This window comes from Podarcis gaigeae (genome assembly GCF_964106915.1).
Source record: "Podarcis gaigeae genome assembly, chromosome: 12".
Taxonomy (NCBI): Eukaryota; Metazoa; Chordata; class Lepidosauria; order Squamata; family Lacertidae; genus Podarcis; species Podarcis gaigeae.
The window spans coordinates 24,644,169-24,659,423 of NC_139688.1; the positions used below are offsets into that span (position 1 = coordinate 24,644,169).

Genomic DNA, 15,255 nt, shown 5'->3' on the forward strand with positions numbered 1-15,255 from the left:
CAGGGCTGATTTCCTTAAGAATGGATAGGTTTGATCTAATGTAGTGTTATTTTGAGGAGGGCGTCTAGAAAACAAAAATGGCCATTGCCAGCTGTTGGTCATTGCAATGTGTTTGCAAAAGATGGTGGGATAAAGGGAAACTGGGAAGTGCCAGTCTCAGCTCCTCCTTTCAGGAAAGCACGGCAAGCAAGAGAGAGGGATGACACTGTTGCTGTGACCTCCACTTCTGCCAGTTTGGATTAATTCCTCTGTTTGCAATAAATGACATTTTCTAGTGATGCCTCAGGTACCGTGTGGTTTTGTGCCATGGCTGAAGTGTGTGATGCAGCAGGATTCAGAGTGTTAACTTTAAAAGAGAAATAGGTTTTGGTATGTGTATTGGTTTGGGAAGTGTGAACTGGAAAGCTGACATTAAAATGCCATTAAGCCAGAAGAGTTTTTGATTCTGAGACTATGAAGACTAACATTATATGAAACTCACAACTCTGATAGCATTTTCTGTTCTTCTTCACTATGAACAGAAACGAGGTCTCCTCCAATTGCTCTACAGAAATCTCGTGCTTCAAGCCAAGATTTCTTGCTCTCTTTCTCTTTTTTATAGGCCTAAAGGCATAAAAATATAGTTAAACATAAGTAATAATAATCTGTTTTAAATCTATAACGTTCCCTCTCCCTGAATATTGGTAATTCCCTTCTTTATTTCCTAACCAAGGTTCATATCCTGATACTCTTTTCTATTGGTTCTCCAACCTCATATTATACATCTGATTTGACTACTTTTGCTTCTGAGCAATAACCAGTTCCAGCACCCATGTTTTTATCCCAACACAGCTGTAAACATTTTATATTGTCCACCCTATTCCTGTCACTGTAATCCATTTTTACTTATTTAAGCTTTAAATTGTTGCAACCCACCCTGGGACCTGTTGGTGAAGTTGGAGGATAGCTGTAGTAGTAATAGTAGTAATACCAATTCAGTTAAAAGGGTTTTCTTGCCCTTTTCTTTGACAAATCACAAATTACTTCCCCCAAATCAATTTCTTTGGCAAGGTCACATTTGATAGAAAAAAGTATGATGAGTGCCAGTTTCCAGAATATTTTTTTGCTTCTGTCACTGGCAGGGTGCAAAAAATCTGATCGCTATTAAAATTAGATGCATTGTGTTTTATTTTTGCTGTAAATCTCATTTAATAAGATAAGTGAGGATATTTAAAACTCTTTCTAAAAAGTAAATTGAAGGATTTTTCCTCCCAATGATTTTTTGCACAAGGTGAACTATCTGAAAGATCTGGTGGATACTTGTGAGGCAGCCATTTAGAATCTTATTTCAGTTCCTTAGGCTCCAGAGTCACATATTTTAGGACTCAGCCAAATATGAAATGAATATTCTTGGTTGTTTTGATCCTGTGTTTGAATTCATAGATGACAAAGATACATAGAAAACATTCCCTCTGGACACACGCTCCGTAAATATCATTAACCATGATCTATAGTTGAGAGGCAAAAATCCATTCTGATCTACTTCTGACCTCTCCAATGAGCTACATTCTGCCCACTCCTCGACTAAAATATAAAAAGTCTGTACTTCAAATAAACTACAGTTTAAAATATTGAAGTAAAACCCCACAATAGTCACAAAAAACCTGCACTGAATATTGACTTTAAAACTAAAACCACACCCTCAAGTATCTCAAATGGTTTACTGATAGAGAAGAGCCATTTCTGCCTTGCTATTTAAGCAGACAAGAACTGGTATGCCTACCTTGAAGCACACATTTCTAGTACTGCTTGAACGCCATCCTTCTGGGCATGGAGGTGGGAGACTTGGTGTGGGGGCAGGAGTTGTTGTTACACCTTCTGCCCATTGTTTGCAGATGAAGGCTGCCTTCTCTTCACAGTTCACAACATCCCACAAGCCAGCTGCAGTCCCAGTTCTCATGGCAACACAGCCAAGATGTTGCCCTTTTGGAGACACAAGACAAGAGCCACGTCAATTGAATTTCTGTTCATATGTGTAAAACTACTACTATTACTACTACTAACAACAACAATAATAATAATCATGTAGAAGCCCTTTGTGAAATATCATTCCAATTAGGCTTCAGGAAGTACTTAACACACAGCTGTCCAATGCAGGTTAATTCTGTATCCAGGGCAGCAGTCTACCATCTCCACCTGTTATGCTGGCTGACACCCTATCTGCCTTCACCCTGTCTCACCAGAGTGGTGCATGCTCTGGTTATATCCTGCCTGGACTACTCCAATGTGCTTTATGTGGGGCTACCTTTGAAGGCAACTCGTAAACTACAGCTAACCCAGAATGTGGCAGCGAGATTGGTGACTGGGAGCAGTCTCTGGGACCATATAGCACTGGTCCCAAAGGATCTACGTTGGCTCCCAATACATTTCCAAGCACGATTCAAAGTGCTGGCACTGACCTTTAAAGCCCTAAACGGCTTCAGCCCTGTATACCTGAAGGAGTGTCTCTACTCCCATTGATCAGCTCTGAGGTCCTTCTGGTAGATCCCCACTGCAAGAATTGAAGTTACAGGGAACCAGGCAGCAAACCTTCTCACTAGTGGCATCTGCCCTGTGGAACACACTCCCATCAGATGTTAAGGAAATAAATAACTATATGACTTTTAGACAGCAGCCCTGTACAGGGAAGTTTTTAACAGTTCATGTTTTATTGTGTTTTTGATTTTTTGTTGGGAGCTGTCCAGAGTGGCTGGGGCAACACAGTCAGATAGGTGGCATATTATTATTATTATTATTATTATTATTATTATTATTATTACCAGGCATTGCTGAATTCCAGTGGGTAAACAGAACACCATCTCCATTGGTCCAGTTAAATGTCCCTGGTTGCTGTACGCCTGAAAGGCCAATCCAGAAATATTTTTCAGAACGAAGCCCAACTAGACTAGTCAGGTAGGCCTGTTCATATCTGTGGGGGAAAATGAGTAATAAATGCATTAAAAGTGGGTGCTTCTTCTTTTTTAAAGAAAAAGTTAATTTTCAGGACATACTGGAGTTGGCCACTCTGTACATCAAAGCAGAAGTGAGTTCAACAGCTATAAATCCAAAGTGTCAGACTCCACTACAGAATGTGGTTGGTGATACCTGTAATTTATATGAGATATATGCTTTTGTCATGCTGATCAAAATGCTGAAGGAGATCTTCAGATACAGAAGGAGATCAGAAGGAGATCACATGCAGAAGGTAGCTGTATACTTAGTTAACTTCAGCTACCTTCGCATAAATTGGGTGCATGTGTGTTCAAATCGCAACATAGAGTTAAATGTTCTAAATGTCTTATGTGGCTGTGCTGCCTGACACAGAGAGGTTGTATAAAGCATACACAACTCAAGAATGCTGGGAACTGTGGTTTACCCTTCACGGAGCTATAATTCAGAGTACCCTTAATAAACTACAGTTCTCATGATTCTTTTTTCCGGGGTGTGCGTGTCAAATGTATGGTGTGTAGACAGGCTTTAGGTGGTGCCTAGGTGGGCCTGTTGCAAGAGTGTCATTGAACCAGTTGGGTATATTGACCATAGTACTATTCAAACTAAAAGGTAAAAACGCGCACATACCCTAAGATTTCAGATCCATTGTCACTAAACAATACATCTAAATATTGCATGTACCAGCACAATCCATACCAATTATTTCTCTGCTTGTAATCTTAGAATATGCAGAAATAAACCAATTTTTCATTTTATCGCTATTAAAAACACTTCTTTTTGTTCCTTTCTTCTGGAAGGAAAATCTTTTTAATACCTGTTTTCCACAGAAGTCAGAGATCCCTTATTTGTTTCACAGAATTTCTTTGCTTCTGAAAATGTTACAGATGTTTGTCCAATTAAATAACAATAGACACCGTGCCTTTTCCAACCCTGTCAATATAAAAGAAACAACAACCACCACTTATTATTGCAGTATTAGGTTGGAGATGAGGTTTTTTAAAAAAATAATTTTATTTTCTCATTTTACAAATATTATTACAAAGATAAATTTACATAAGCAATTTAAAAAACCAAATCTTAATATCACCACTCCCCCCTTTCTGTGGTTACTTATATCATATATTTTACCACTACATATCCAATTCAAATCTATTTACTGGTTATCCTTTATATTCTGTTTAAGTTATTCTCACTGCATGTTTTTATGTCAGTTCTGCTAATGATTTAAGATGAGAGTTTCTTTTATATACCACCCCTCCTTTGTGAACACAGAACCCTCCTTCCAATGACTAGCTAGTTCCAGCTGCTCTGCAGTCAGCAACATTGCTAACAATCTCTATTTAACAACAGCAACAACGTGGAATATTGGATTTATTTTATTATTATGTTTATTACCACTTCCAATCAATAACAGCGTTATAATCATATCTAAGTATAGGATTTTTATTTATTTTTTTGTAATTTTGCCTAATTAGAAAAATACCCCCTTCCAAAATTTTTGAGCTATAGGGCAATCCCACCACATGAAGCATGAAGTACCAATCCTCTTTCACTGCATCTCCTCCAGCATAGTGGTGAAGTTCCTTTTATAACAGACGATAGTTTAACAGGTGTCCAGTACCACCTGAATATTATCTTTAAAGTAACTTACTGAAAACACACTGGAATTAAGAGACTGAGTTTATTTTAGTGACACTGCTGAAAGTTTATTAAAACAGGAATCTTCATCCAGCTTGAGGTACCACAGAAATTGCATAGAGATCTTTGATGCAGGCCAATGTTGTCATTCTCTAAAGTGGTGCAAGAGCCTTTACGTCTGCATAGAAATTAATACATGGGCCATTTCATACAGTCATAGAATTGTAAAGTTGGAAGGGACCATGAGAGTCATCTAGACCAGCTACCTGCAATGCAGGAATATTTTGCGCACGAACCCATGACCCTGAGATTAAGAGTCACATGCTCTACCAACTGAGCTGAGCCCAGGCAATTGATAGAAGAGTCTAGAACAGATTTTTGGGAAACATCTGGTAGAAATCCAGATGATGAGTGTGACTTTTGCAAACTGTTTCTGGAGCTGGACATATGAAGCTGTCTGCAAGAGTCAGATAGTTGTTTTGTCTTCTTCAGCATGGCAGAAGGTTTCCAGGACTGTTGTACAAAATCCTCTTGAAATGTCAAGGGTTGATTCTGAGGCCTGCAGCATGTGCTCTGCCCCTGAGTTGCATCACCAGCAGTTGTGCCCATCGCTATTTTGAAAATTGCAGTTGGGTGAAACCAAAAATTTAAAATAGAACAATAACTAGAGATTGAAATAAAACTGAAATATTTAAAAAATATGAAGCAGTGAATCGATGTTAAGGACCTTCAATGCACCCATAACATCTCCAAGACATACACACAATCTTCACATGCCCCATATCTTTCTCTGAACCAGGAAATGCTTCATGCTGTCAAATGCATGCAGACCATTATTTGAATCAAATGAAGGAATTGCACTGCCCCTATAAGCAAATACTCCCATAAGCACCCCCACCATATTTTGATTACTAGCTATGATCCATAAGAAGTGATTCCAAGTGATTACTCTTCACACTTGATGCCTTGGAGACTAAGACAGATATATGGGAATATTTCCTGTTGTTGGCAGTGGAAGCAGGGTATACTGCATATATGTAGTGGATCTGTTCTCAAGTTTAAAAATTTAAATTATTTTAAAAATAGATGAAATAGTTGATGTAGTAGCTGTTTTAGATTCTTGGGGGGGGGGTTAAATGTAAGATCAGCAAAAAAAAGGGCTCTTCCCTACTAATAGGCAGAAGGGTGTAATTACCCTATTTGGGGGGGGGAGGGAGCAGTAACTCTATTGATTAGAAACTCTCTATTGAAACTTTATCCAAATTGATATTGTCTTTCAATCTTTGATAAAGCAGCCTTCCTGCGGTCAGCAGTAAAAAGGAAAAGAAGCAAAGAAAGCTGACCTGTGGTATAGTTGCTGAAGAGGCTTGAGTGGCCATAGGAAGGGTACGAAATTGGAGGGGAGGGGGAAGATAAATTTTACATCTCACCTCAAGGCTAGAGGTACCTCTGCATTAATGGACAGCTTTAAGAAGAGAAATAGTTGGTGTCTATGCATATTTCACTTTTTAAATCACTACACAGTTTACTTTAGACTTACTTTCTGGCAATTTGGATCAGCAACTTCAGGTTCTCCAGGAAGAGATGCCAAAGGTTGTCTTTTACAGATGTAACCAAGTTCCACTTCACAGAAATAATCTGCCCAGTACCCATTCTAGAGATGGGAATGTGAAGAAATACAAATATTAGTGAAGAGGGGTCCACTGGCTTTCTCATTTTCTTCCTGCTTGATGTCTTTGTGTCAATGCAAAGCTTTCCATTTTTGCATGAGTTGGACAACTTCACGAAATTCCTATTACATTTGAACTTCACTGAAATCTTCAGCTGAAACTAATGAAGTATTCAGCTTGAGGATCTGATACTTCTGCTGCTGATGATTAGGACACTGAGTTGGCATGATGGCAGAGAGAGCAGTGCAGGAAGGAGGAAGCAGTGGCCAGCCAGCCAGCTGGCCTTGTAATCTGTTTCCAGTGCTGCCATTGTAAACCAGCCTGTGATCCTCAGATGAAGGACAGTATAGAAATTTAAGAAGAATTGGCCCCACTTGGCTGGAGAAAATTCAAGGGATTAGAGAAGGTAAGTGTATGGTGTGGAAGTTGGTGAGGTGTGGGCATTTGGGGGCAAGGTCTAGGAGATGATGGGGTTGGCGGGTGAAGCCAAACAGAGCTTCAATTCCTAGAGCAGGCTAGAAAGAGGGAATGATTGTTAAACCATTCTGGGAATTTTAGCTCTCAATGTGCCAGATTGGCCCTCAATCCATTTATTCAATCTTTTGTGTAATAGGCTGAATAAATTTATTGAGGACCAAGGGAAATACATCTCTCTTATAGGATTTATATTTTTACCTCCCCATTCATGATGACACATTCGTTTTGCACATCATTTATTTGTTGTGGTTTTCCTTTCTGCCACTTGGTGAATGTCACGGTAGAACCGTCACTCCATTCATAATACATCTGAATCTTCTGGTCATTCAGTCCTATCCATAGAAGATCTGTTGGTTCTAAGAACATAAAGCCACCTTATTTATTTGCCAACAGTCCAGAGTGCCTAGGATCCTATGGCACACAGCTCTGTGGTGCATAGATTTGGAAATGAGAGACCATTTTGAACTGTAGCTCAGTTTGACATGTGCAACTAGTTACGTAAAGATTAATGGAATACAGAACTACAAATGAGTAGTGTCTAATTGGCCAGCATTCGCCAAGCTGCTGCGCTGCAAATATTTTGAGCTGTAACTGTAATCATCCCTGACCATTGGTGATATTGACTGAGGTTGATGGAAGTGCACTTGGTTGTGGAAGGCTATAATAGTCAGTGTCATCTCTCATATTTGACTTGTTTGTGCACCTTAATCACTTCAACAGACTATCGCTCTGTGGTGCTTTTCAATAGGGGAGGACCTTAGTAACATTGTATAATTGTATGTGGTTGGGGGGAAAACCCCACCCTCTCTCTTTTACACACACCAAATACCAGGAAAACAGAATTTTCTGGATGTACTCACTGTAGCCTAGCTGAGAAATGACAAAGCTGTATTCTTCAATGTTGTGTATACTTATTAAATCTCCACCTTCCTTTCGACAGGACCATAACGCATTCCTCCATGTCTTAAGGTCTCTGTTAAGGCGGTAACAGTGACCTGCATATGCAGCCCAGCCATCTGGACATTTAATGGGTTTAAAGCCATCTAAAAAGAAAACAAATATATCTAAGATTGCATGACTGGATGAGCTTTAAAAATTCTGATCTGCCATTATGTTTTCATTGACTCACTTGTGTGCCAGAACCCCGTGACCCGACAGTTCCCCTAAGGGGGTGAATAACCAAACAAGACAACAGTATATAGGTTTTATCAGTTAAAATAAGCCACAACTTTATTTGTCACAGATGTGAACAATTTGGCACAAGCATTGGGTTAAGCGAGACTACAGCACTCCAGCCTATCTGCTGGAAGTGCATGTAAGGCTAAACCACCACTAGGGAGGCCCTATGACCTACATCAAATAGGGGTACCCCCCGAGGGATCCTCGTTGGAGGATTGCTATAGCCCTGTCCCCCATCTGGGCACCAGACAGAAGCTGCTTCTTCTGGATCCCTTTGACAGGATACCTTCCACCAAGTAGGGGGAGATAGAGTCTACAACCTCCTCTCCAGCCAAGACCAAGGTTTACCTGATGCCTCACAAAGTTGTGATGATTGCTATGAGGTAAGCAAAAACCAAATGGCCAGTGCCAATTTGCCTGGCCCCGAATACAGTGGTCGACATGGTTCATAGCAAGGTCGTGGTTCAAAAAAATGAAAGGGAGGGAAGGTGGGAGATACAGTGAGAGAAAGGTCGAGAGAAAACTGCCAGGTCGGAGCGCAATTTTAACCCCTGGGAATGAGCCCGGGCGGCGCTGATTGACCAGCTGGTCTGCCTCCAGTAAAAGCCTGCCCACAGCCTTTAGACCTGAGGTCTTTACTGATAGACAAAATACTCTCAGCCATCTCTGTCCAATCAAACATTTCCCATTGCATATGCCCCTACAAACAGCAAAACCTGTATTACTGTTAGAAATGTAATTTTGGACTCTGGCGCCCTCTATACATAATGATGATACAATTATATAGATAGAGGTAAACTTCATTCCCAGTTTATCATCCTACCTGAAGGAATAACAGAAGCATCTAATGAAGAGTTTGCTTTTTTGCAAATGTATCCAAGTTTCTCTTGACACTTATCATTCCCCCACTTGCCATTCTTAGACTGCATTGATCCACAGATTTTTTCTGTTTCTGGGGATGGGCTCCCTTTAGGAAAGAGTGAGACAAGTGATCTTTGAGTCCTGTGTTAACACTGCAACGCTGCAGTTTGAGTAGATCTTTCACAAAGCAGCCTACAATATTTTAAATTAGCACAAAACCATTTAATATATATATGGCCAGAAACGATAAAGTTGAAACAAACCAGCATAGAACAATAATAAATGAGCCACTTTCCAGTATATTAACCTCATCCATCCATTGCCCCTTCATCAAGAGCTTTTGAAAAGGCTTCTTTAAAAGTGTGAGTCTGCCTAATCTCTACTGGAATTGCATTCTATAATTGTGGAGCCACCATTTTATCACCATATCTTCAGTCTAATCACCTTTACTGGTGAACAATGAAGCAAACCATCTGAGCTGGAAAATGAGTCCAAATGTGTATCCGCTATGCAATTGGAAGTGGGTGGGTGTGCATGATCTGTGATCTACCTGATAACTGGAAATCTCTGTTTGGGTTCAGGTACCTTTTCACTGGATTGTGACTACTGAATTACACCACAGTTCCATATTCTATGCAGGAGGAGGGCACTTACATTACTTTAAGAATTATGGGACAAACTGAGGTTCTGTGTCATTTCCCCTACCACTTCAACACTGTGATGGGAGAATGTGCACTAAAAAATTGCTGTCTCCTACAGAGCTCTTTAAAAACAGAAGAAGCTGAATGGTCAGAAAGTGGCAGATCTTCTCAGAATCATGGTACAAGAACTTTAGGGAAAGTTAAACTATTTGGTTTAATCATTATAAGAAGGCTACAAAGAATTGTTTTTAAATGCCGCATGATTATTCAAAACTAATTCCTTTAGGTAGTATATTCTGGATATTCTAATTTCCTGTAAATCCCTTCAATTTTTTGGCATTTTTGCCTGAATATTAAGCAACAATGTTGTTCAGTATTGATCTGATTTGGCACATAGTTGTTCACTCACCTGGAGCCCAGTTTAAATATCTGAAAGGGTGGTTGCCAATCCACTGCCAACCACTGTCAAGATCCAAGCTGTTCAGACCAATCCAGTAGTAAGTAGGTATACCGTTTATTAATCCTATTCACGGAAAAGAAGATCAATTAAACTGTATTATATAGCTAGGAGATTTATATTGATGAAATAACAGGATGTCAGACCCCACCCCATAAAGCTGGGTACCAAATAGAAATTAATCAGAAAAAAACTTTTCATCTGGTATGCCAATACAATACTTCAACCAGCATCAGTTTCAACCAATGAATTTCTGCTTTTCATACAGTTTTTGAAGACACATGGGTCTTATGTCTAAAAGTATTGGGAAAGTGAGAGACAATGTAAGATTATGGCTTTTCGTTCACAACAACAAAGTCAGAATTGTGTTCCACTGCTTAAAAGAGAACATAACATGGTGCATACAACACCAAAATAAACAAATGTAGAGTTTCAAAAGTATTTTACTATATATTTACTATATATTCTCCATATTTTACATTTTTTTCAACCAAAAGGCACTTTAAAACATCAAAAGAACAATATACCAACAATAGGAAGGTGATGATTTGCACAAAAAAGTCATCTGTGTAAGGCAGCAAATGTACTTTAAGGCTGTGTGTGTACACATCCTAAGATATTCTAGGAGTGGAAAGACACTTCTCATAATTTTCATGAAATTTATACTTAGAGCTAGACAGTATTGACTGATTAACAAAACATCACAAGACGCTGATTGCCTCTTCAGGTATGCCTTGTTATGTCCTACCTGTCAGGTATGCTTGTTCATGTAAATCGGTGATGCTCAATAATTCTGCATTCTGTTGCTGGCAACTTTTTCTTGCTTGGTACCATGTTAGAGCTGACTGGGAATTGATCTGATAGAGATCCCCTGTCCAATGGTTTCTGGTCCAGAAGAACTTATCATGGTCATCTGTAAGCATTGTTAACTTGAGTGTCAAATCTTCAAATCACCCATGATTAAGCTAATTCTACAGCTGAGATATATTTGATTCTTTAATGATCTAGATTCTTTGAGTTTTCCAAAGAATACTCAAAGCAATCTGCAGAAACACAGAATTTGTGTGATCAAGGGACAGCATCGCTGGCTCTCCCCATCAAGTGATGGCTTCCCAAGCCCCATCCCAAGTGTTCACATATTAGGTGTGGTTATCTAGATATCTAACCATTTGTGCTTCCCCAGGACCTGGAAACCCTGTGTGCAATCAGGACTTCAGGTTCCAGGATAGTTTGGATGAGTTGGCTTTCTCCCTGTAAACATTCATACCTAATGTATGAATGTACCTGCACCAGTCCAGAGCTCTTCCCACCTCACTGCTGTTTTGCTTCACCCCATCTCCGTTGACACTGCTGCTGGGAGGACACCATGGTCTCCGCCCCACTCACTGCATGAGCCACCACTGGACAGATCTCAAACTGGGAGGGACCAGACTCAGGCACAAATGCTTAGTTTAACCCACCATCACATAGTGAGACCTATTCCCCATAGAAAAGGAGGCATTTGTTAAATTTTTAGTAGCTCCACTCAAATTGTACCTTCAGGTTCCCTCTCTGTTTTAGTCTTTTTGCCTCTGGGAAACTGCATGTTTTGTTCAGCATCTAAACCCAGTTGCCTCTCAGCTGCTCCCCACTGAACAGCTGATGGTTGTGAGGACCAATAAGTCAGGTGAAATCTGGCTGCAGGCTATATCCAGAAGGACCATGTCTGCTCTATGCTTTGATTTTGGCCCGAACTGGACTACATCCTTATCTCTGTTCCTTTTAGATGAAGAACTGCAGGCTTGGTCCTGTAGGGGCCCGGTTAGGCATTGGAATGTGTTGTTGGTGTATGGAAGGGCAAGGTGTAGCCATCGCCTACCCCTTCACTTATGGGTATTCCGTTAAAGGAATCCGGCGGTCGTGGATCCAGTCCGATGCCCTGTGTGGCGGGGGGCCATGGCACGACCCTTGGTGACATCAGGGGAGAGCTTATAGTTGTATTTGCATCAACAGGCTCCCTCTACTGGTGGTTAACCCCTCGTCAGACTCACCCCTCTCTGAGTGGGCGGAGTCAAACTTTCAGTGGTCCAATGCCTAAGCCAATACCTTCTCACATGCTGTAATCAATAAATTGTGGCCTTTTTCTAGCCCATTAACCTAATATACTGTGTCCACGTGTCTTTATTCCCAAGCAGGGGACGGGTCCTCGAATCACAATTCATTTTGTTCTGACTTGCAAAGGAAAAGTTCTTTCCACATGTTCTTTTCTTAAATTGCACAATCTGTAAAGATGAGGCAATAATAACAGCTTCCCTTTTCTCTTTGTAGGTTAAACATTTCTCTAAGCAGCAAATACGCAATAACATAGTAAAGGCTCAAATAAAACATTGTTAAGTGCTTACCTTTTACTGGACAATATCCACTTAAAGAGTCTCTGTTCACATCTGCTGTTGTTCCACACCAAAGTTGTCCATTTTCATCGTCATCTCTTATGCACTTTGCATACCATTTATTCTTATACTTGAATGGAAACACACAGGGGGCTCCAAAGGCATTGCCTTCTATGGTATACAGAGCTAAAGGAACATTGGACAGATCATGTTAGGCTGGAATAATTTTGAGCACTATTGAGAGGCAAACACAAATAAAGCAGAAGTAACAAGGACAAAGCCCTCTATAGGATTCCACCTCAGTGGAATTTTGAGCATCCATCCCTTTGCATGTACGCAGAATAAATGCATGCAATTCCTCCATTATGTGGAATGAATTGTCAGCCTCTGGTGTCTCCAGACAGGGTTAGGAAAGTACTGTAGAGGAAGGGTACTAAGTTCCCAAAGGTGCCACCACTCAGCTGCCCATGCTGGTTGGTCCAGCTTCTGCATACCCAAAGCTTCAACCCTCCTGACTGCCCAGCCATCACGTGAGGACATCAACCAGTCAGACCAACAATCAGCAGGAATCAAGTATCAAGTGTGTGAAATCCATAAAAGCAACAATATTATAAAACAGTGATATGTATGTTTATATATGAAAGTATGTTTAACATCTAAAAGCTATTACCATACAGGACAGTCATTCCTCCAGGGGGAAGAGAGATATACACATAGGGTTGCCATATTTCAAAAAGTGAAAATCAGGACACAAAAGGTTTTGAGATATTTTTAAGGAAATTCGCAAAAATCCACACTTCCAGCACGGGTTGCCATACATTCAGATTTCCCCAGACATTTAAAGCAATTTCCACCCGGACACAGTTTCCGATGGCCAAATCACGGTTATGTACAGGATATTCCAGACGTATGGCAGCCCATATACACAAGGACATAATTTGAGAATGGGGGTGTGATAAATATTCTAGTCAGTGTGACAGAACATCTGATATGTAATAAAGGATGTGTGAGAGTATTGTATTGTTTGTGTGAAGGGGGTATTTTTTAGCTGCTTAATTTTTCAATTTGATCTTTCATTCCCTGACTATATATATAGTTGGTGCTTAAGTTGAGCCACTTTCTTTAGTACTCTGCCTTTAGATCCTATTTTGTCCTTCTGATATAGCTGGAGTCTGGGCTGATGGTTATGTGATTTGCATCATACCTATTTCGGGTCCCAGATGTAGGGGATTCAACATGCTGGAAGCAGATACACCAGCTGAATATCTAAAGAAAGAGGATTAACTCTCTCATTTTACCTTCATAGCCCTTGGAACACAAGCTGTCTTTCGTTCCATAGATCTTCCAGGTACTCTTGCTGGTAGCTACTTTAGAAAGTATAAGGCGACTTTTTTGGCCACCTTCAGGATTTAAAAACAAATCCCCCTGTTCGAGTGCAAGGAGGCTGTCATTTTTGCATTCCCATTTCTGAAGTTCACTCGTCTCATTACAGGGAGAGAGGGTGAGTGCAACCAGGTTTGACTTGGACGGCACTGCCAGGCACAACTTCACTGCCACGTTCAAAATCTGGTCGTCGGAAACCCACTTGAAATGTTGCCACTCATTATCCTCATCGCAGTTGACCAGGATGATGGAACGAGATTTCTGAGGTTGTATACAAAGCTTGAGGTTTTCATTTTGTATCAGAAAGCTGTCACTTTCTGCAAAATCAAGAAAGGAAAAATTATAGGAACATGGTGAAAAAATTCCACATAGCTTCCTCCATGGCAACCACTGGCAGGATGATAATACCAAGAGGCAATAAGATTGAAAGAGCAAAGAGAGAAACGCCTCTCATGTTGATTCTGCATTTTACAGTGCTGCGTCTTATTTATCAGAGGTCCATAACTTGCTTAATTCCTAGCCAGGACACTGACTTCTTGCAAATCCTTTTTCAGGATGTCCTCCTTGCAAATCCTGTTTGCAGTTTATTTTATTCTGAATAAGTTTTTAATCATTTGATTATTCTCAAAATGCTGCATTTTTAAACCAAAAACCCATATCTTTATAAATAAAGCTTTTTAAAAAAAGGAATTAAAAAAAACATTTCCCTCCTTTTGAGTGCCAAACTAGACATGATGCGAGACATCTGAGACGGAATCTTCCTAATTGTTATTTTGTTTATTTATTTCTAAAAGCATGGGGTGGGGGCAATCTGGACTGGAGAACAGAGGTGAGCAGGTTCACCTATCCTTCCACATCAGTGCCCTGAAGTTATCTGTCCCCCTGCCACCCACCCCTATCCTGCCCTGTACAGGGAATAATATGCTGGCATCTGCATTCTGTGAAAAAAAATCCTCTGCCCCGTGACTAAAAACAGCTTTGGTGGAGGATTTGGACAAATGTGTAGCTGGAAAAAGGTTTAGCTCCTCTTGCCTACCCAAACCATTGATCTCATCCAAATATTCCCCACTTGTCTGCTTTTATTAACACCAAGACATTTTCTATGGCCCTCAATATGTGGTGACCAACTGATTTCCTATTTATTTATGTAATTAAAACCATTTGCTATACTGCCCATCAGTAGGAATTAGTCTGATGGTGATTTCTTTTTTTTAAAAAAAAATACACCTAAGACATGAGAAGTACAGTATCCCAAAAGTAGTATCAACAGTCATAAAAAATACCAGGACAAATTCTTACCCAACAGATACAGTAAAAACAGTCATGTAGGCTAACAGCCTTCGTGATTATAACACTCCAACCATACCAGTAAATAACCTGAGAAATATCGCATTATATTCAAGAACAGTAAGGATATGATGCTTTCCTTTCATGAGGAAGAGGTGTAATTAAAGCGCAAGGAATGCACTCAGTGGGATCCTTCACTCTGAAGGAAGGATCTTTGATCCTGCAGTTTTCTGTTAGCAAAACAGGGAGGAAGGCAATATTTTGGCAATTCCTCATTCCTCCTGCACCATGTATTTCCTCCCAATTTGCTCCAGAGACTTGGG

At 40.2% G+C, this 15,255-nt stretch overlaps 1 protein-coding gene across 1 annotated transcript in view; it reads right to left on the bottom strand.

Annotated features, from left to right (window-relative positions):
- Positions 1-15,255, bottom strand: part of LOC310827940 (macrophage mannose receptor 1-like) — a 40,008-nt gene that overhangs the window by 24,015 nt on the left and 738 nt on the right. The window contains exons 2-13 of the mRNA XM_083704619.1: positions 13,561-13,962; positions 12,275-12,448; positions 10,642-10,806; positions 9,846-9,959; positions 8,758-8,901; positions 7,616-7,798; positions 6,954-7,111; positions 6,149-6,262; positions 3,785-3,900; positions 2,799-2,947; positions 1,763-1,962; positions 482-603 (exon numbers count right to left, since the gene is read on the bottom strand). Of these exons, the coding sequence (XP_083560745.1) occupies positions 482-603; positions 1,763-1,962; positions 2,799-2,947; positions 3,785-3,900; positions 6,149-6,262; positions 6,954-7,111; positions 7,616-7,798; positions 8,758-8,901; positions 9,846-9,959; positions 10,642-10,806; positions 12,275-12,448; positions 13,561-13,962 (2,041 nt within the window). The remainder of the gene's footprint in view (positions 1-481; positions 604-1,762; positions 1,963-2,798; positions 2,948-3,784; positions 3,901-6,148; positions 6,263-6,953; positions 7,112-7,615; positions 7,799-8,757; positions 8,902-9,845; positions 9,960-10,641; positions 10,807-12,274; positions 12,449-13,560; positions 13,963-15,255) is intronic.